The sequence below is a fragment of the Ixodes scapularis genome, unplaced genomic scaffold, assembly GCF_016920785.2.
Source record: "Ixodes scapularis isolate PalLabHiFi unplaced genomic scaffold, ASM1692078v2 PGA_scaffold5__190_contigs__length_132052651, whole genome shotgun sequence".
Classification (NCBI taxonomy): Eukaryota; Metazoa; Arthropoda; class Arachnida; order Ixodida; family Ixodidae; genus Ixodes; species Ixodes scapularis.
Window position 1 is genome coordinate 68,196,143 of NW_024609880.1, and position 21,683 is coordinate 68,217,825.

General features: G+C 46.3%; 1 protein-coding gene across 3 annotated transcripts in view; it reads left to right on the top strand.

The window, feature by feature from the left end:
• The window catches only part of LOC8043730 (rap guanine nucleotide exchange factor 4), a 308,461-nt gene that overhangs the window by 221,789 nt on the left and 64,989 nt on the right, over window positions 1–21,683 (top strand). For all 3 annotated transcript variants that reach the window (XM_040504817.2, XM_042294110.1, XM_042294109.1), the window contains one exon: window positions 6,577–6,740. In XM_040504817.2, the coding sequence (XP_040360751.1) occupies window positions 6,577–6,740 (164 nt within the window). The remainder of the gene's footprint in view (window positions 1–6,576; window positions 6,741–21,683) is intronic.

A 21,683-nucleotide genomic window follows, 5' to 3' on the forward strand; every position in this document is an offset into this window, starting at 1 on the left:
CTGCATTCTAATTTTTACCCCCGCGCTGGATAACATAATTAGTTTCCTTATTTGAAAGGACTGGTCGTCGAGGGAAAGAAGGAAAAAAAGCCTCTTTTTAATTACTTTTCGAGTGGCGCAATGTGCTCCAAGTGGTCCGAGCCCCCGAGGCGGAGACTGTCAGCAACGTCTGCGCGGGACAGTACCTTCGCGCGCATTTGTCGGATTGTTCTCCGAAATAGCATCAGCTCAGACGGATTGCGGTCGTCCCCTGGACAATTGTGCGCGCTTTCACAATGGGCTGGAAAAGCGCGTGCGGTTTCCGTCTCGTCTCGTCGCTGCGGCTGCTGTGCGCAACCGGTGCAGGTGCCATATGAACACAAAGAAAACTACAAACTGACAAAACCAAAACAGCACCCCCCACCCCCCCCCCAAAAAAAAAAAAAAAAAAAAAAAACGAAAGAAAAGAACAAACACAAACAAGCAGTAGCAACAACAACAAAACAACAGCAACAACGAAGACAGGATTCAGGAGTAGTAGTCCTCAAGATCATCGCTGGTCCGACTACATGCTTGTATCGAGACAGCTCTGCAAACATATACCATATCTCTTCGAAGTTGTCATTCATAAGGCATGAACCGCCGCTATGCTGTATATCGAATGCCCAATTTCGGTATTTGAGTAAATAGCATCATCTATACTCATGGACAGTTTTAAGAAGCACAAGACGTGGTACAAGTTCATGCTCCTTGTGATTAATACCCCCACGTTGTATATCGTCCAATACAGGAAGGAATTTCATCGACCGTGGGGCGGTAATAATATGTTCGCGACGACACACGTTTCTTAGTCTATTAATCACCGTAAAAGGTCGCAGTCTATAGAGTTCAGATGTTACGCTCGTTACTTTAGCAGGCGGAAAATATGGGTGACGATATGAAGAAAAACAACAACCACAATATGTTTAGACCTAAGAGAGAACAAGCACCGCTGTGACACTGAGCAGGGTGAAACAGATTATGCTCACCATTTTAGCGCCGACTGTTTGTTTTGGTTGAAGCATATTACCAGGCTTGCCATTCGTTGATATACCACCGCGTAGATAGGATGGATTAACTGAGCTTCCAAGTGCTACACGAAAAAGTAGGCGCTTCAGGTTTGTTAGAGCTATATACGTGATATGAACCACGTCATAAATGATCACTCGCGATGAGGTCTCGAATTAACGGGCGAAGGTTCAGTTAAGAGGCTTAGCTTTGTTTACGTTGCCTTAATAGGCCTCTGGGGTGTACCTTGTCTCGCTACGCTTCGTGAAACTACCACCGAGAGAGGTTCGTTTGTAGCCTCGCCGTCCTTGAGGGCGCTGTGGGCTTTTAGAGTAATGCCGCTAATTGGACGATAAACGACGGGCTCACGCACACTCACACACACGGAAGACGCGGTTCCAAATAGTTCAGGGACGACTTATTGATCAGTTGTCGCGCGCTGCGATGGCCTCGGCACGTCCGCAAGATTTGTCGAGTCGTGCTCAGGTCAACCGCTCACCGCGGCTGACCGTATAAATAGCTCAGGCGCGACGCGCTACACTGACCATGCGTTTATTGTTGTGTGTAGCCGTTTCACCGCTGAAACCGGACTGACGCTCACGAAACGGATCAATCAGCCGTCGGTCTCCGGACGCCCGACCGCACTGGTCTCCGTGCGCGGCTGGAGAACGGGATCACGTGCTGCGCTCCGCCAGTGCATACTTCACGCACGCACGCCGCCGAAATCTAAAACGCGGACTGCTCGGGGGGGACTGCGGGGCGTGTCTGTATACGAGGGCTCTTTTTGTTGTAAAGCACGAAGTCCTTTCTGACGGAACTCCCCCAATTCCAAAAATGTTTGTCCATACGTCCGTACGTCTGTGCGTGCATTTCCCGCCATTTTTTGCGGGAAAATTGACGTCACGTGACCTATTCAGCAATTCAGTTTTCCGATAAATTTAGCGAGAAAATTTACGTGACCTGACCCATGTACCAAGTGAGCTTCCCCGTTAACTTTGTTCGGTGAAATGAATAAAAATATAGGTTCTTCACTCCCCGAAACGACTTTTTAATGTCTTCTAAACAAATTTAAATGATTGCTACTCAAGTACTGCCTTTCATGCTTTAGAGGACTACGGAGATAAAGGTCACTGTAAACGTTTTTCAACCTCCAAGAAACTGAATAAAAAAAAAAAAAAGGAAAGACGAAGAGCTTTCTAATTTACACAAAATTGAGATACGTAAGGTAGCTATACTTCTTCACACAGCTACCTCGCAGATTTAGGTAATGACGCATGACGCGGAACAATCTTAAGGATGCCCTCAATGATGGTTGCCGCCCGGGATCTGAGTCATTTCATCACGCGTCAAACATGACCGTCAGCCTCCACAACGCGTGATGTGTGCGTATGAGCCCGTTTCGTTTCGTGGTAGGACGAACAGACACCCACGATCATCGGGGTCAGAAAATATATGACGACCGACGCTCTTGTTCAACTCGTGATGGAATAACTGAGAACCCGTGCAGTATCGGTCTATCAGGAAGGCATCCGAAAGCTTGCGGCACCGCCATGATGATAGACTAACTCCCTGCGGTAATGATGTCAACAAGTAGCTATGGTACTTATCTACATTCTGTATACAGCATGTCCCCCCCCCCCCCCCCCCCCCCCCCATTTTTTTCCCCCTTTTTGCTGTTAAAATAAATTACGCATCGTTCAACGCTCTTTTTCCGCCCAAATGTAGCGATAGCGTTCAAAACCAGATGCCGAAGTTTCAGCACTAACTGTTGTCTTATGCGAAAGTTATAAATAATTTCTGAAAATTTCAACTGGGAGGTGGGGCTCATTTTCGCCCATTAAAATATAAGAAAATCACTAATAACTTTTGAATAAAATAACGGTTAGTCCTGACACCTTGGCGTCTGGTTCGTACCGCGAGCGTTACGGTTGGTTGGAGAATGAGTGTTCGGCGATGCGTAATGTCTTTTGGCACTTAAAACAAAACACACAAAAAAACTATTTTTTAATGTTTTGTATAATAAAGCATTTCTAACTAGTTCATCGAAGGTTGAAAAACAACAACAAAAAGACGTGCCTCTTGGTATATGCGGAGCAGTGTTAGCTCGATGTGCTTCGATGCTTGGCGTGGCGAGTCCACCGAAAGGCGCACTCAATAAAGTCTGCGGCAGCGCTCTCCGACTCGCACACCAGAGGGCGGCGGGGTCCCAAAAAAAGCAGACCGACTTCCGACTCCGGCCTTTTGTGATTCGGACGCTCGCTGCTTTTATCTGCGAATAAATCAGAAAAAGGGTATCGTTTTTTTTTTGTTTTGGTTTGCGTTGTTTTTTTATTGTTTTGCTGTTCTTTTGTTTTGGTCTCCTTTTGTCTTGGGACTGCCTCCTCATTGGCGTGGCCTGGCGGTTCACCGGCCCTCAAACCGAAACCACAGAGGCGCGGTAGTCTCGAAACGATTGGAGTGGATATTTTGTTTTGAGTTTTATCTTGAAGTTTCCGACTACCCGCTTCTGGGGATCTCGAGTTTTTCTTCCTTAACTTCCTTGGTGTTGGATCTTCTGTGCGCGCGGGACGTTTTCTTTAAATTTTGCTTACTTTTGTTTAAACGAGAGGTCATAACTGGAAAACACTTCGCGCCTTTTGGGCAATATCGTTTTAAACATAAATAATAATAATAATAATAAAAACTAAACATATGATGCCACGCTCTTTGCACAGATATTTCGCATCCTATAGACCGTTCCAGTAGGAAGAGCGAAGAGAGAAAAAATGCCCTCCCCTTCTCACCCCGATTGTCGTCTGCTCCGCCGAGTAGGCTGTACCTACCATCCGGCTGGCGTGCAAACTCGGTTTAAAATCGCGTCATATTGGAAATTTCAAGCGCAGGTGCGCGGATTTTGTTATGTAAGTTATTGTGCAATGCTATACTTGATAAAAAAAAAAAAGAACGTACCGAGTTTAATTGCAATGTTACCTGCGTGCGAAAAAAAAAAAAAAGAATGAAAAGTTGTGTCAGAGTGACCTGTCGCTCCGGCGAAAAGTAACTCTGGTGCCCTAAACTCGTGAAACACAAAGTTGGAACCGAAAGTTCGCGGAGCACGCCGATTGGACGCTGGCGACAAAAGCGCTAAGTCATCGTCGTAATCGTCCAATCGGTGCGCTTCGTGAACTTAGGCCCCAACTTTGTGTCTGACGAGTTTAGAGCCCCTGGTTGCTGTAGCGGTTTTACTATACGAAGTTTGTATACTGGTGTAGGCCTTTAGCGACAATGAGTGAAAGTCTGAAATAATAAATATAAACGTGCTCTCATGGCGCAATAGACGCAGTGGTTCAGCTGCCGGCTGACTCCACTGCTATTGAAGTAACAGTACAAAGATACGCTAGTTGATCATTTTCTGAAATAAAACAACATAGCGCCAAAGGCTGATTTTGTAGTAGCCATAAATATTCTAACAACGCGAACCACTTCATAACGGCAGCCACGAGCGAGATTTCGATGTTCGGTACTGCCCGCCGGTAAGCTTGCAAAAAGGGAGAACGGCAGCCTCCCGGTTCGTCGTCTGCTAGCAGAGTCCGGGCGCGTGCCCTCTCTCTCGTTTTGCCCTGCCGAACCTGCTGTACTTCCCGGATGTGTGAAGAGGGCGCTGCAGTCTAACAAAATGGCGCCGCCCTGAGAGCGCTAAATGGAATGGTCTGTAAAGTCGACATTTCTTTTTTGAAAGAAAAAAAAAAAATATCACTACTGGAGTTTGTCTATTTTCTTTCTAACCTTTAAAGGTATCGATAAAAAAGAAACAGCCACTTGGCTTTTTTTTTTTTTTTTGGCCTAGAGGTAAACTATAGTTTCGTTTTCTCTTTTTGTTCTCCATAACTCTAACCTTATCGCTGGTTGGGGCAATCGGTAGTGTCCCAAAAGACAGGCCCTGACGAGAATTTTATTTCCTTTTAGTTTTTACGCTTGTTGAGTACCAGTGTTTAGGAACAAGTAGAAGGGAGCGGAGAACTTCGAGGTTGTTTTCGAGAAAGAAAAAAAAAAAATCCTCGAATAGATATACATTTCAAAAATATTTTCCTCTTAGAGCGCCGGACGCGGAGGAACACAGATGAGTTCTCTCACATCATAGGTCTTTTGGACCTTTCGAACGATGTGAACTTTATGTGTACTTGATGTGAGTGCGAGATGAGCTCGGTGGACGCGTCTGTCAACACACCTAAGCCCCGAGCATGTGGAGCAAAAACCTCGCTCTGCAAAACGCGGGGATCCCACGGGTTCAATTCAGACCCCTGCCCGCTTCGATCTGGGTATTAGCGGCGAGATGTTTTGGTGGCGCCCTCCTATGGTTCCCCCTTGTGACGTCATTACCTTGCGAACAACAAGTTCGATGGTGTTTGTAAATAGCATGGTGGAAGCCTGAAATCATTGCGCTCTCAAAGCAACACTGCCAACACCGTCGAAATTAAAGTTCTTTCATTCCTCTTATTTCCGTCGATGGTATACCCTTTCCGACGTCATAGTCAGCTTTTGGGCCCATCGTGGAAGGCCGACCACAGCGACGCTTTTGGTCGCGCACGTCGCCAATGAGCATCGTACCGGCGTGTGCTCGTGTAATCACAACTGCGCGATGCACGTTAAATATTGCAGGCTAGTGGTGGCGCTGTTTGTGCTGAATCTCTCATCTACAACAGCGACACCAGACGCGCATCGCGCCTGGATGATTTTCCGGTATCTAACCATGCGGAGGGCAGGTCACCTGCTTCTTGCGCACGATCTGCCGTAACGTCAGAACGACGCCGAGCTCAGATTGGCGTTGACTGAAAGGATAGTAGGTCGACCTGAATGCTAGATGCCTTGAGATCTACCCACTATTTTATTTAAATCAGCCAATAGGAGCTCGGTGTTCTGACATCATCGTAACATGCAAGAAGCAAACAAACTTGCGCCCCCCCCCCTCCCCCCCCCTTCCCCCCCCTCCCCCCCCGTACACACTACAGAGCTTTAGATTGCAACTTGAAGCTTCGCACAGAGCATGCGCAGAACATCTGCGCGTGAGCAGTTTGACACGCCGAGTAGCTTGGGACAACTTTATTAGATTAGCTCAGCTACGGAACTGCTCATAGACGCTGCACGCACCAAGATGTACCCCCTCCCCCCCCCTCACTTACCACGACTTGCCACGACTTTTGTCGTTTTCCCCGTCGTTCGACGCGCCGGATGGCTGCTGTGGTAACTGCTGTGTATTGTAGCGAATACGTACGTTTCGAAGTGCAGCGTCTAGTTGGCGTTCCACTGTACTCTAAGGAAAACACAGTTCGTAAACAAAAATCTAGACGGCACTTCGAACGACGGGAGGCGGACTGAAGTGAGGGAGGGCGGGTATTCCCTTCCGCGGGAGTTCCACAACTGAGGTAATCTTGTAACGTTGGCTTGGGGGGCATCCAAGGCGTTGGGGTTCCCATCCTAAAGCTCTTTGCTTGCATTTGTGAGTGCGGGAAATTCTAAGGTGTTGAGAAACTGACTTTGCGCGTCTCTTTATTTGTTTTGTTTCTTGCGTAGGTTCGACTCGAAGACGCGAGAGCCGCGCCCAGGCGAACGGCACTCTGCGGACGATCCCGCCTCCGGCGACCGGCAAACCCGCGTCGGAACCGGGTCCCCCGCCGTCCAGGCTCCCTCCGTCGCCCACCGAGGGCTTCCACAGCAACAGGCTACTCCTAGCCCAGGTGAGTGATTCCGTCGTCTCACTTCGCCACTGCGGCGGCTATCTGGGCACTCCCGGGATGGCGCGATCACGACGGTTTTCAAATGGTGTCCTCTTGGGAGTATAGCGCCGTTGGTGCGAATGAAGTGCAAGCGACGCCCACAATTTTGAGCCTTTGAAGAGCGCTTCCTTTGCACACACCCCTTTTTAGGTGTCCTACGCCTGAAGCCAGATGTTTTCGATTATGGTATATGACAAGTTGAGACACATCGGGCGTGGCGAATCTTCAGCACCTTATTCAGCAGTCGGAGAGATTACTTCTTTATTATGGAGATGTTTGTGTTCTTGAAATGACACCGGCTACTCCATAACGAGAAAGATAGAGAAAATATATATGAATGAAAGGTCGATAAGGCACATTATTATACGATAAAAACAGTGAAGAACACTCATGAAGATGTGAGATAGTAAAGGCCACGCTCGGTCTTCTTCAGCTGTGGGTGGCTTGCGCCATCTTTTCCTCGAACAATGTAGCTACGGACGCTACTATCTCTGCCGAGATGTTCGGCTTTGCTTTGTTCAGTTACTGGTACTTATGCTCACACAAATCTGCTGGTATGTGCTATACGCTTCTTTTTTTTTCTCTCTCTCTCTCTTTTTACGCCCGAGCTTAGCCGGCGTTACGAACGGATGGGATAAATGAAGCAACCTCCAAAAGTGCAACCTTAAGGCGCCCTTCACTTTTCTCCGCGTGTTCTTTTATCTAATGCAATGAATGCCCGGTGACTTGCGCTTTTCGCATGGGTGTTGGCGTTCGTATTAAAACCTTCCACTGCGCTGTGATATATTCGAAGAGTTTTATAGTTACATTTTCTTTATGAGACTGTATTACTTCATAACTGAGTTTGTTTTTTGTTTTGTTTTCATTGGGGATACGACGTCAGAGAGTTTGATCTTTGCAAATCATAGTTTCGAACGCGACACTCAGCATTGCAGTTGGCACCCCTCTGCCGTGAACATTTCGAGACGAATTTATATAAATGCCTTTGGATGAGCTGAGAATCACCAACTCACGATCCCAGCTCTGCGCGTGCCACTCGAGAGCCTCTGGTTGACCAATAACCTTCAAAGGCCTTCATAAAGGCTCTTGGAACTCTCTTTGAAAGAGGGACATAACTGCGATTGGCCTAAAGATCTTGAACTGCCCCGTGGCAGCGACGTGATGCACCTGTCACGGACGCGCACCTGAAGATCACTTGAGATCGACGATTTAATGCAGTCAGCAAACTAGAGCATTTTGAGTATTGTCGAGAGCGGTTATAACGAAGTCAACGGGAATCGAAAATCACTTCACTATATCCGCTATTTCATTATAGCCGACTTCTGTTAACGAAAAAGGAATAGGAAATTGTGATCGCTTGGCTGTAACTGCTATTTCGTTATAACCGACTTCGTTATAACCGGTCTCGACTAGAAGGAGCACGTTCGGACAACGCCACATAGAATATTCAAATCCTTTGCAATAAAATTTTAGTGTCATCACATTTAGACCGCTAGCCAAGACACAAATTGGATACGAGTGCTTCGTCAGTGCCCGGCTGGGACTCGTGTCCAGTCAACGTGTAGGACGACGCTCGGCATCGGGCTCGGGTGTACTAGCCAAGTTGGGCTTCATCCGACAGTAATGACATGGCACGGAGTCAGAGTGGGGTGTTCGTAGGCCTTCATTATTCTAGATGGTGATAGTTCGCTTCGCGAGCTGACTCACCCCTCGTCGGATTGGCATTGGGCTAAATTTCATTTGAAATGCTGACAGGAGCGTTATAAATTCACAATGACTTTCTTTGATCGGTACATCGGTCAGACGCTATACTCGACATGCTATCTTGTCTAACCTTAAGAAGTCGGCGCTAATGCGACGGTCTGAGCAATCTCGAAGCAACTTAAAAAGAAGCTAAAAAAAAAAGAGTTAGAGAGGAGTTCTAGCGTATTTTTATTACGTGAATATGAATATCACGTTCGTTTTTTTTCGCAAATGTAACTAAACGCGAGAAACCGCAAAAAAACCTCCCACCAGTCGTGGCGTCACACTAGGATCTTTGGGCCGCCAAGCGCGTGTCGCTCGTGTGGGCTGCGCGTGCAGTTACAAGCTCGCCACATATAGAGCTTTCCAAAAAGAAGCGTGTGGCCGGTGCCACTTTGAGTGTTCGTGCGTATGGCGCGTGCTTTGCTCGCGTCCCGAAGCGGCAAACACGCACTTGCTGGGCTGTGAAGATCGCACGCTGGACTGTGATTTTGTAAACATTGGAAAGGTCTATAGGGTGTCCCAAGTCACCAGGCCCGATCAAAAATGGACAGTAAAATTCGACGCCTGCACGTAGAAATCTTACCTTTTCGTCAAAGGTGCATGTACTTCACAGGTCGGTTTTTTTTTTCTTGTAAAATTACGAAGCGGAGCCCCCTTTTCGTAAAAATTAGGGCCGAAACACTTGCCAGGGTCAACGGCGGGCGGCGACGCAGACGACCAACTCGAGTTGCGGGACGCGTTTGGCACGCGTATTTGTAGATGGCGTCAGAAGCAGCGTCGAAAGGTGTAGCCGACCAGCGAATGAAAGCAGACGATACACAGACGAAATCCGTTGGCAGAAAAAGCGCCGTCTTTATGCAAACACGTTTTCTTAAGCTGTAAGTATTGCTTTTATTGTCCGCATTTATTTCTTAACCGAAGGTACGTTACAAAAAGATTATGTCCATTTTAATTAACCTCGGTGGTCGCGTGCAGTCTCGATAAGAAGGTAGCGCCATCTATCAATTCGAGCGCCAAACGCGCCCCGCAACTCGACTTGGTCGTCTGCTTCGCCACCCGCCGTTGACCCAGTCAAGCTTCTTGGCCCTATTAAGGAGCAACGCTTTCTAATTCTACGAGAAAAAAACCGACCTGTGAAATGCACCTTTGACGAAAAGTTTAGAACGCTACGTGTAGGCGTCATTTTTTACGGTTAACTTTAGATCGAGCCTGGTGACGTGGAACAAATGTTTCCGCACTGACGTACACCAGTCATGACATCTCTTTCTGGCCTTTTAGAAAATAGCAAGAGTGCGCGTGCATAGTTTTGACAGGCGCTGAAGATGCGCGAGAGAAAATATTCCGAAAACTCCTGGTATGATGTCACGCCCCGTTAAAGATGGGCTTCGGCGGTACTTTCAAAATTAATTTCTGCAGCCTCCGTCCACCCAACAGAAATCGAATCTCGATATTCGTGATCCTGGAGACCGAATGAAGGCCATTGATGTGTCTCAAATACAGAACCGCTGGAGTTTCCCCTTTAACGACGTTTGGGATCTTATACTGGCCGCCGTCGCTTTTACGATGTTTTCTAAAAAAAAATATCCCTTTTGCTCTTAGTTTTTTTGTTTTATTCTTGCTCTATTTTTTATTTTTGTTGCTACACAGACGATCAGGCGCGCGTCTTATTTTCAGCTATTCGCCTCATTTCTCGTTCTTGTTTTCGTTTTCTACCAAATTCAAACATTTTGTGGAGGTTCGAGCAGTTTTGCTTCTTATTATATATTCCCCCGTGTTTTCCGCCCCACCGATTTATCAACGCCAAGCCAACGTACCGAGAGAAGTATAAACGATGTAGGCTGTCGAGTCCATTTGCGTTTCCTGCTCGTGTTTCCAGCTTTTTTGCTTTTACTTTTTGAATCATGAAGCCGATTAGAGAGGTTCGCCTTAGTTTTTATTTTATTTGGGCGTCATATGTTTTTTTTAATTTGTTTTATTACATTTTTTAGTGCGTCCGCAGAAAACAGCTACCGGTGAGTCGATGACCTCCTGCGCTTAAAGATGCGCGGCGTGTCCGAATGAACATTCGGGTATTTCTCGTCCTTTCGATCTTTGCAACGAATCATTAGGAGAACGACGTCTGGTGGGAGATCCGCGAACGAATCGATATATCCGAAAAGAAATAAGTGGGGAAAAACTCGATACGTCCAACTTTGTTACCCCCTTTTTCTCCTTCTCTCCCTCACTCCCTTTCTTCCTCCCTCCCTCCTCCTCCTTTCCCATCTTAATGCCTCCTTTCTCTCCGGAGGCCGCGCTCTCTCGCCCTTTTTGAGTTCGGGATATCCGATTCTTAGTTAAAAGTCACGCTTGAGATTGAGAGGGGAAAAAAAAGTGGTAATAGTACTACTACGACAGTGAGGTATATAGTGTTGGCGCTCTTATGGTGTGTGTAATGCCAAAATTTCATAGGCTCTGAAGCGATAATAAGATGCTCGGCAATCGTTACGCCCCGCGTTTCTAAAGTTGGCGGTAACTCTATAGTCAGTAACAACTTAAGAAAGGAAGGACACGGTGAGTTGCGAGAGTCTATACTGTCGTGCCGCAGCCAATCACACTGTGGCATTAGCTCAAGAGAGCGCGGAAGAACGAATCACAAATCGTGAAGAATTATCATAATAAGCCTCATCTTGCGTTTTTCAAGCTACCGTATTTACTCGTGTAATGAGCGCACTATTTATGAACAAGGCCCTTGCGTCTACTTTTCCGTGAAGCACATATGCAGCCAATCATCGCGTTGAGCATATATGATATAGCGAATAATTAGTTCGAGAACACAATTCTTCATACAAATGCAATCTCCACAGATGCTATAGCTTCGCGCGAAGACGTTATCTCTGTCCTGTAGGCCGCTGGAACCATGCTGTCGATCGCGGTGATTGGCAAGCCGCGTGCTCTGCGGAAAAGCGAACCCTCAGGTTTTCTTTATAAACAGTGCGGCTATTACTCGAGTAAATAGGGTATCTGCCACTGTAGTTTATAAACTGAGAACCTGCAAAGCTTTGCAGATATGCTTTCTAAACAGTCTACAAGTATAGTTTCTTGAGCAAACCTGAAGCATTGCTTGTCACGTATATACTAGGGTGCCTTCATGTGCGCTTTGCTTAGGGTGGTGGCATCTCGCCATTTTGTCACACACGTTTATTTTTATTTTTGGTTCAGAAGCGCGTGAAAGAGCGTGTCCCTGCACGCGCTTGTGGCGCTGTCTGTGCTATGGCGACATTTTGTTTTCAACGATTTCTTTATATTTTCCCCGTGAGCGCGTGCTGTCGGCATGTGGTACTACAAAGGGTGGCATCACCCTAAACAGAAGGACATTGAGGCACCCTAGTATATACAAAACAAAATGCGTGTGTGCTGCTGTGCGTTCAGTCCTGCCCCGTCGGGCACGCGAATGAACGAGCAGAGATTCAGTGTCGTGCTCTGCGCAGACGTCCAACCACCAATCTCGCTCAAAGGAACTCATTTAATCTTGGTGCAACGAACCCTGCCTCGTTCGGCGGCGCTTAATTGGTCCGGGTTACGACGACTACCTCGGCTCGCCCCTTTTAGTCCGTGCTTGTTTTATTTCTCTCTTTTTCGTCGGATCCCAAGAAGCCCGGAACAAGAACAGAAACGGACGGCAATTTTCGTCCTGGCTGCGGTAAAAATATTAATAAAAACTTTATTTTTGTTTTCTACCTCGGATATGTGCTTCATTTTTCGTTCTTGATCGTGACGACAGCGCCTCAATAGAGCATTCTACTTTCGGTACTTCGGGCGAGAACTACGGGCTCGCCGGACCAATCGACCGCCTCCCATGTCATAACCTGGCGGCGCGCGTGGGCATAGGTTGGGGTATAACTGACGATGCCTAAGACATCGCCACGAGAAGCGGCCGCCGAAATGAAAAAAAGGTGAGCGGCAGACGACGGATGAGAGCAGAGCTACGTGACTGGCGCCCCGCTGCGGCGACACGCCGAAACTCACTTTTCCCGAGCAAAACAAGTGTGTTTCGGGTCCTCGCCGCTGCAAAAGCTGTGCGCTCACGTGCAGGTTCCCCGAGGAATGGCTCTTTGATGCTCTGTGCTACCAGGTCCGCGCGCTCCAAATCTGCGACCGTGCACTCTATGGCTCCGTCGTCGAACTGCCAGGCTTTGTGAGTATAGAGGAGGCTATGGTTGAGGATCGAGTGACAAGGTGGCAAAAGACAGACGTACGACTGGTCCAACGGGCATGTAGCTTCCACCGCACTACTAGTAATCGGCTTGCAGTTGCTCACCGGCGATATCGAATCGAGGCCGACTGTTTTGCGCTCGACTCCGGAAAAGGAGTTTCTCTAGCGGAAATGGGGTTCCTTTCCGCCACAGAAGTGAGTGCTGAATCGCAATCTGCACACTACTGATTGCAAACGTGTCATATATTTTATTGTTCCCCCTCTTTTTTTTTTTTTCTTCTCGGCATCGCTCTGATGAGAGATACTCAAAGGGATGCGTGGCGTTGTTTAAAACGTTGTGCCGTTGCACTTACAATTGAGCTGTTCGTAAACTAGCTTTGTGTATAGTTAAGCGTCTACGTAATCTGGCTTTGGTGTTACACCTTCATACAGGCAAAAAGGAAGAATAAGTGTTCAGAGCAAGAAGCTCGATTTTACGCTCCTTCTAGAACCAAACACTTTAGGCCAGTTAATTCTATTTTGATCTCCACCCTCCTCACTTGGTTCTTCAAAAAATAAGTGGAACGGTATCGGACGGGAACATCCCATTGAAGCGAATTCGCACCGCCGTTGCCGAGAGGGTCCAAGTCGAGGATAACACCTCATTATATTCATTGAGGGGCATAACCGATGCGACCGACGATGACGTACCGTACACTGTCGTGACATACCGAAAAAAAACGGGCAACAGGAATTTCTGTAGTCCACAACAACAAACACGTCCTTCCGTCGTGTAAACCCAAATGTTCTTGCAAGTGAAATCATAGCGGCCACACAAGAAAAGATTGCTTCGCACAAGATAAAAAAAGAATACAATCTCTCCGTAAATGTTGCATCCGTGGACTCAGCAAACAGGCTTCTCGCAATCCCGTCTCTCGGAAAGATCCAGGTGACTGCTCATATTGCGGAGGCATATTCCAGGTAAGTAAAACATGTACCACTTGAATAGAGCTACGACGTGCTCTTGAAGTATTTAAGAAAATTTGGGGTCGTGTCCGCTCAACCTCAAGTGGCCTACCGACGCCAGGACGACGGAATTCTTGAACAACACCCTTCAAGGACAGTCGTCCTCACTTTCCGGCCGGACCGAGCCATGTCTCAGCGCATCTACCTCGGATTCACAAGCCATCCCGTTGAAAAATACTTTCGACAGGCAGTTCAGTGCTTCAACTGCCAAAGGTACGGACATCTCGCCAGGAACTGCAGAGCAGAGCGTCGTTGCAAGGTGTGTGCAGGACCGCACAGCCACAAGAGGTGTAGCTCCAAAAAAGAACCGAATTGCGCCAACTGCAGCGCCAACCATTCGTTCACATATTCACATAAAAGGCCGCCACTGCTGCAAAACAACTTTCTATCCTCAAGGGAACGCAAACAGGCGCCGAGCTCCGTCACCAAATCCAAAAGTTGTTCGCCGTCAACCACGACCACAGCATCCCAGCGGAGCACCTACAAAGAAAACTTACAGTGAGATCCTGAAACGTTCTTGCAAGGTTCAGAAAGATCAAAGAAATACACAAGAGAAGGACTTTCCTCCTTCGGAGGATCGTCCAGGGCGGTCGACCATGCCAACACCCATACCAGCACCTCGTAGATCTCGGAATACTCAAGCGCATCCCGCCGGTACACCGGCGACATACCCAATGTCAGGCCAGTCACAGCATCCACGAAAACAAAACTATCTTGCACAGGTATTCCTACCTATGTTATTTGTGGCGTTAAAGGCTATCATACAGGAATACCTTGGGGCAAACAACTTTCCAGAAGTAGAGGCTCTGCTTACTATGGAGCGATCGATAATTCCCATTAGTGATCGCTGCTATCACAGATAGCGTACGTCAGCGCAGTGGATGAACATTACAAGAAAGCTTATATCATACAATGGAACGCAAGAGGTTTGCGATCCAGACTTTCTGATTTCAGACAGCTCGTTTTTAGATATAGCTTCCCCATTATTGTAATCTGTGAATCAAACTTACCTAACGATCAACCATGTTGAATTAACCTTAAACTGGGGTAGAGAAGAAAAATCAAAACGTAGAAGGGACAGAAAAAAGACAGGACGACGTCTGAATGGAGACGTCGTCCCGTCTTTTTTCTGCCCTTTCTACATTTTAATTGTTCTTCTCTTATCCAGTCTCAGGTTAATTCAACATGGTTAATATTCACCAGCTCGCCTGCAGCCCTACGATTTTTTCTTACCTAAAGATATCTAACTGTCGCGGTATGAAAAATCTGATTCAGCATGCACTAATAGTGCAGGTCGTGTGACAATGTTAATTCGAAAAAATTTTGCACTCTGCACAATTGGCGGGGATCTTGCAGAGTGCAAAATAAAATTTATCGTCATTTTAAGAAGCTCGCTCGACAGTGCTGGAAGACGCTGTGCAAAAATATATATCCCAGAAATCCATTATGTAAAATGTGGAAGATCTCACGAGGTCGTAAATCTTCTCCTACGGAACACCATCCATTTCGCTCGCTGGCGTTTTTAAGAAATTGTTCAGAGAAAGAGGTGGCAAACAAGTATTGCATTTTGTTAACAACATGCACAACCCTTATAAGCCAATCTTCATCTCGCACCTCAGTCGAGCCAGTACTTCGTGAGCAAGCTATGCACGACATTTTCACAATAAGCGAACTGGATGCTGCACTGTGTTCAGTAAAACCCCACACCTCACCGGGACCTGACGGCACACAGTACGGTTTTTTTTATACATATGGGGAAGGACGCGCGAAAGCTTCTTTTGAATATACAACTCTTCATGGAACAATGAAAATGTTCTTGAATTGTGGAAAGAGGCAAGGATTTTATCACTTCTCAAACCGGGCAAATCGCCACTTCAATTAAATTCGTACCGTCCTGTCGCGCTCTCGAGTTGCGTTGGAAAAATCATAGAAAAAATTATTCACCGCCGTCTAGATTGGTATCTTCAACAGCCATGAATATACCAAGAAATCATGGAAAGGTTCCATCGAGGAAGGAGCTCCATTGATAGAGTCATTGACCTCGCAACTTACATACAACACGAGCGAGCACATCGTAAATCATAATAGCGGCTTGCTTAGATATCAAAGGAGCTTTTGATAATGCCACTCACGAAGCGATATTTTGAGCTCTCAGCGAAATCGGGATTGGGAGACACTTATACAGGTGGACAAGAAGCTACCTCACAGGAAGGTTAATTTTTTTATCTAGAAAAGAAGGGAACCCGCTTTTTTACCCGGTGACCCGTGGTGGGTCCCTCAAGGGAGCGTTCTCAGTCCTATAATATTTAATATCGCTCCCTTCCGTCTCGCCAAAATACTGCCCCCTACCATCCAGGCATCTTTCTACGCCGATGATATCTGTATATGAGCCTCTGGATCTACACGAGTTCAAGCAAAAACAAGGGTTCAGTATGCTTTAAATAAAATGACAAATTATCTTCATGCCCGTGGACTTGAAATTTCCATTGACAAATCAGCAGCTATTGCGTTCACCCTCCAAAGAATGAACAAATGCCCACTTAAGATAGGCAAACGAACAATACCATACGTTAAATGGCACACATTTATTAAAGTCACCATCCACAGGGGTCTGACCTGGTCACCTCATATTTCGTACTTGCGCAAAAAGCTCGCCAGTTTTAGTGTTCTTGCTCGCTTCATCGGTGGAACCATGTGGGGCACGACAGTAAGATCCCTATTACAGAAATGTGTGGCTTTATTTGCCGGCTTACTTTGATATAGCGTTCCCATTCTACATGGCACGTGTCAAACCAACATCAGACTCTGGGCACAGTTGCCGAGGCACGCGTCACACCTGTAGAGGCACTAATGATGCAGGAAACATTGAGAGTTCATCTAAGACATATTACTAATCACAGTCATCACTTACTTGCTAATCTTACTTTTAAACGACCTTACTCAGAGTATTCAAGGGCACTGTCAAAAATGGAACAATACATCCCTGATGATATAGGCTCGTTTTATCTTCCAACGATACCTCCATGGAGACTCCCTCTCCCTGTTGTGGAACTTGACATTTAAGGAATCAACAAGAAAGCGAATGCGCCATTGCTAGTGCTTAAGCAACTCACTTTATCCACCATTGACTGTATACACTAGTTGAAAACTCACATATTGCCGCGCGCCAAGTAGGCAGCGCGGCCGTAGCCTAACGGTTATCGCGCTTGCCTCCCACGCGAATGGCCAGGGTTCGATTCCTGGCCGTGGCTACGCCTTTTTGTTTACACTGTAATGTGATGTTCTAGTGAATTCGAGAACCGTCTAGCTGATTCGAGGTTGGAATGTTCTACGCGTCGAACCTTCTACATCGAATGCTCCAGAAGCCAACGCGTGTACAAAAGCGGCTCCGCCTGGCAAGCAGGAGTCAGTTTCGCCCCAGCGCTCGACTCTGCTGTCTCGCCGACTTCGGCGCCCGCGACGCTCTGTTATTTTCTTTTGTACCCTTTTATTTTTGGCACAAGTTCGCCGCATTAAACGTTTATTTCTTCCTTTTTTGTTTCCTGTTTTTTTGGTCACCACCCGTGACAATATATACGGACGGATCACGTCTTAAAAATAGTTCTACCGCAAGCATTGTGATTCCATCGTATGTCACAACGAGAAACTTCAAGCTATGTCACAAGACATCTTCAACCGCGGCTGAACTTCTAGGACTTCATCAAGCCCTTCAATTTATATTCACAAAGCCACCTCAGGCATAGACGGTGTTTACAGATTCTAAACAGGCACTTCAAAGCATCTGCACATACCTACGACGAAGTGAAAGTGAACAAATTATTTTCAAACTTTTATGCTACCTTCAGAAATGTATTGATAAGAGACACTCTGTTGAGTTCCAGTCGATTCCTGGACACTGCAAGAGACCTGGGAATGAAGCGGCAAGTGGTGCTGCAACTTCCTCCCATACGTTATTCCCCAACGTCGAAATATCCTACTCCTGAAGCGGCGTCACTTCGTCGATAAAACTCCACGCCCGAAATGCAACTCAGTCTTTAGAAGAGCTCTGCACACCATTACCTTCCTCTATATCTACTGGATCCTGACCTAACATACCGTGTGTCACGTAACCTACCCAAGCGAACTGAAGCTATTATACACCAATTCCGTCTGGACGTTTCCTACACACAGGAATTTCTGCACCGAATCGAAAAAAAAACACACAATCCGAACTGTCCGGGATTTGATTATGTGGAAACTATATCTCATTTATTATGTGATTGTACACTTTACGATGCAGAAAGGGAACTCCTGACGAACATTTTTTCACATCTAGACGACCGGCCATTTACTACGTTCAAAATACTAGGGTCCTGGAACTCTCCTCTTGAAGAAAAGAAGGCCGCAAACGCCCATCTGCGATTCTTATAAAAAACTTGCCTCGAGCTCTGTTTGTAAAAAAAAATATCTACTGTTCATTATTTGTTTTCGTATACAGGACTATTCGTTTTATAATTCATATTAGTGTACATGCACGCAACTGAACTTCGCGCTGGCGCGTACAAAAACTCCAGTGTTTTGGGTGAACATTGGTGACAATCCAGCACGCACTTTCAGTATCTCAGTTTTAGTTCCATATTTAATACTGCGGCATTCTATTGATTATTGATTCTGCTTTCACAGTGTTAACGCGAGCGCCTTGTATGTTACCCTTAACTCCTTTATTTTTTTCTTTCCTCCTTATTTTATCTCCTCATCCCCTTCCCCAACTCAGAGTAGCCAGCCGAGGCAGGCCGCCTCGGTTAACCTCTCTGTTTTCTCCTCCTGCCCTCATCTTCTACTTCATACAGGCAACCGACAGCTTAAAGAAGCGCAAGGCGCGTCTGCCGTCTAGAGCATCTTATCATCGCTATTCAGCCAACGAGATTACGACAGTCGTCGATAGCTCTTATCGACGACTGTCGATAAGAGCTATCGACGACTGTCTTCTTAAATTCTCGGTGACAACAGTCACTTCTTGTTAGTGACGAAAGCTATTCGGAGCTTGTCAAACCCTGGGAGTGGCATATATCATCGGGCATCTTCCTTCGTAATTCATTCTCGGACATTCTTATGGGATACTATCCCCATCTCATTGGCTAAACGGAACAGTGATAAGACGCACGAAGCTCGCTGTGCGCCGCCTTTCTTAGGTTCTCTTTCAATATGCAATGTTCAGATTTTTTTGTTGTAACACCATCGAACTTTTATCAGACGTATCCACAATTTCTTCTGAAGTTATTGAAAAATTAAACAAATTGTGCGAAACGTGTGAATAATCGGGTTTATTCCGTACACCGAAGATAATAGTGATCAGGTTTCAGTGTGATGGGCATAGCGTTTGTCAACAGAAGTAGGAAGAGAGAGAGGGAGAGGAAAAAAAAAGAGGAAGCGATAGAGGGGGACATAAAATTAACCTTGAAAATTTTGCCCGGTGGGCCGCTTTGTGCTAAAGTCACTGGATTTATTTTGTGCACGGGGAGGAGGTGGTTGAAAGAACGAGAAGAAAAATAGTAGGGGAAAAACACACACACACACAGCCGAAAACCTGAGTTTGCAATGTGAAGAGAGCACACACACTCAACTAGTCATAGGAAGGAAGTAATCATTTTGTAGAGCCATAAAGAAAGGTCCAGGCGTGTTCCCGAACTAAAAGTCGAAAGCTGCTTCGTGGCTTTGGACTTTTTAGGGCATGTCCCAAGCGCCAAGTACCTTCACATTGGAAAAGTCGTAACAGAATTTCGTATATACTTTGCGGGCGTTGGTCCAGAAAGCCTCTCCAGGCACTTGTGTCCACGCGCCTACATTATTTAGACTAAAAGAAAGTTGAAGGGAGAGAAAGAGGAAGAGAGAGAGGTTATGCTTTATCATGCTTTGTATCAGCTCTCAAAGCTGGTTTGTACATAAACATTTTCTGCGCCTGCGTTAAATCTTTTAAATATGGACTGGTTTGCTTATTTGCTCGCTATACATCTGATGCCTTCTCCAAATCCCCTCATACAAGTTTTCCTCGTCTTTTGGCGCTGATGAGAGACAGAGAAAGCCTTAGGAGAAAATATAATTAAACTCAACTGGCGAACTAGTTGGTTTACACCACAAAGTAAATGCAGCGCAAAATACAGGGGCTTGTAGTTCTGTCGTCTGCTCAAACTAGTCCTTGTCTTTCGTGCTGCGTATTTTTTCCTCTAAGGGCTAAGATTCTTATTACGCCGCAGTGCAAACCTTTAGTCAAGAAGGCATCTGCCGCTCGATTGAAAGCATGATTACTAGATTGTCGACTGGATGTATGTGAACTAATATTTTTGTATTTTTATTTTACCTATTTAATGTTTTAAAAACGCATATTGCTTGGTCGAGATGCCATGTTAACAGCATCATCAAGTTGTCTGTGTACGTTTTGTCCTGTGAGAGAATTGTTTTCCCGGAGACTGTACTCATTTATGAGACATACGGCCTCACTTTAATTATACAGGGAGTTTCCTAAAAACTAAAACCGTGTGTCTCGGCCCGGGGGAATAAACTCGTAGAAAGCTCACACTTCGTGAGAACGTGACGTCGTGGTTGGGTAGAATGCGAATATTTGACACCATGACTTGGGTCGAAAGATAATTGAGAAAAACGAAATTTCTCTATGAGTGACGTCCACCTAAGCCCAGTATCGTCAAAACAAGACATGAAAATCTGGGCGCCTGTAGTACCTATTGTCAGCAACAAAGCTGATATTATTTTCTAATTTGCTGAGAAGTTCTTTTCACTGAAATATAGGCTACAGGGTCCCAGCGTCATTTCTTGTTTTCACAATTTTAGACTTAGGTGGACGCTTGTTCATAGAGAAATTTTTATTTTTTTTTTCAATTATCTTATGATTTATCCAGCGTCATGTTCTCAAACTTACGCTTTATATCTCAATCGCTAGCTTCATATTCTCACGGTGTTTGAGCTTTCTGCGATGCACAGTTGATTAGCCCGGACCGGAAAACACGGCTTTCTTTGCTCGCGACCTCCCTGTACTTCACTTTAACAGTAACAATTCTGCTGCATGTAAAAATAAACAGCGGGATCTTAGTCTGCCTCAAGGGGCATTTCATGTCTTTGCTGTAGATGAGAACTTTAAGGCCCTTTCATACGCTGCCGACTTCTAAGGGCCGTGTGCCTTAAAACCACTTAAAATATCTTTGTCGAGATTTGAGTTCCTGTATAGGCTCCCTACGAGAGCCAGAGTTGCGCGTCTGTTTTCCACGTGCCGCCGCGCCGCTATCCGCCGAGATCCGATCACGCGAGGAGCCGGATCAAGTGCCGTGCAGGAAAGTAGACATTGCACGCGCCCCGGCGTACGTTCCTCTGCTTTTGAGTGCGGCGCGCGCCTCGAACGCGCGGCGCCGCTATTCGCCGAATTCAGTCACGTGACGAGCGGGATCAACATGCCGTGCAGGAAAGACGGCGCTACGGGGATGAACGCGTAAGTCTGGCTTCTGTAGGGAGCCTATACAGGAACTCTAGTCGAGATAACAGATAGGCGCCATCCATTGGGTAGCGGTGGAACTCTTTCAGTGTATCCATATTTCCAACTTTTTTCGCACATCAGGTTTTTTTTCTTTTCGGCTTAAAAAAAGCAACAAAAACAAAAACCCTTTTACAATGTCATAAGCGACCATTTCTCATCGATAGTACGTACATCTGATCTCGCTAACACCGCAGAAACCTTCGTTCTAGCGAAATGAAGTTCCAGGGTCACCTCGCAGGTGGCGCCAGCGTGCCAATGTGCCCTCTCGTCTCAAACTCTTGTAAGAAGTTTTTAAGGCGCAAGGTCCTAATAAAACGTAAGAGTTTGAACGGGCTTTTAGCCAGCACAGTTATTGGTCACTCACAGCCTAAGAAACGCAGGCCGTGGCGAGTCCCGGACGCCGCAGCCAATGAGACTGCTGCATTAACCGATGAGAACG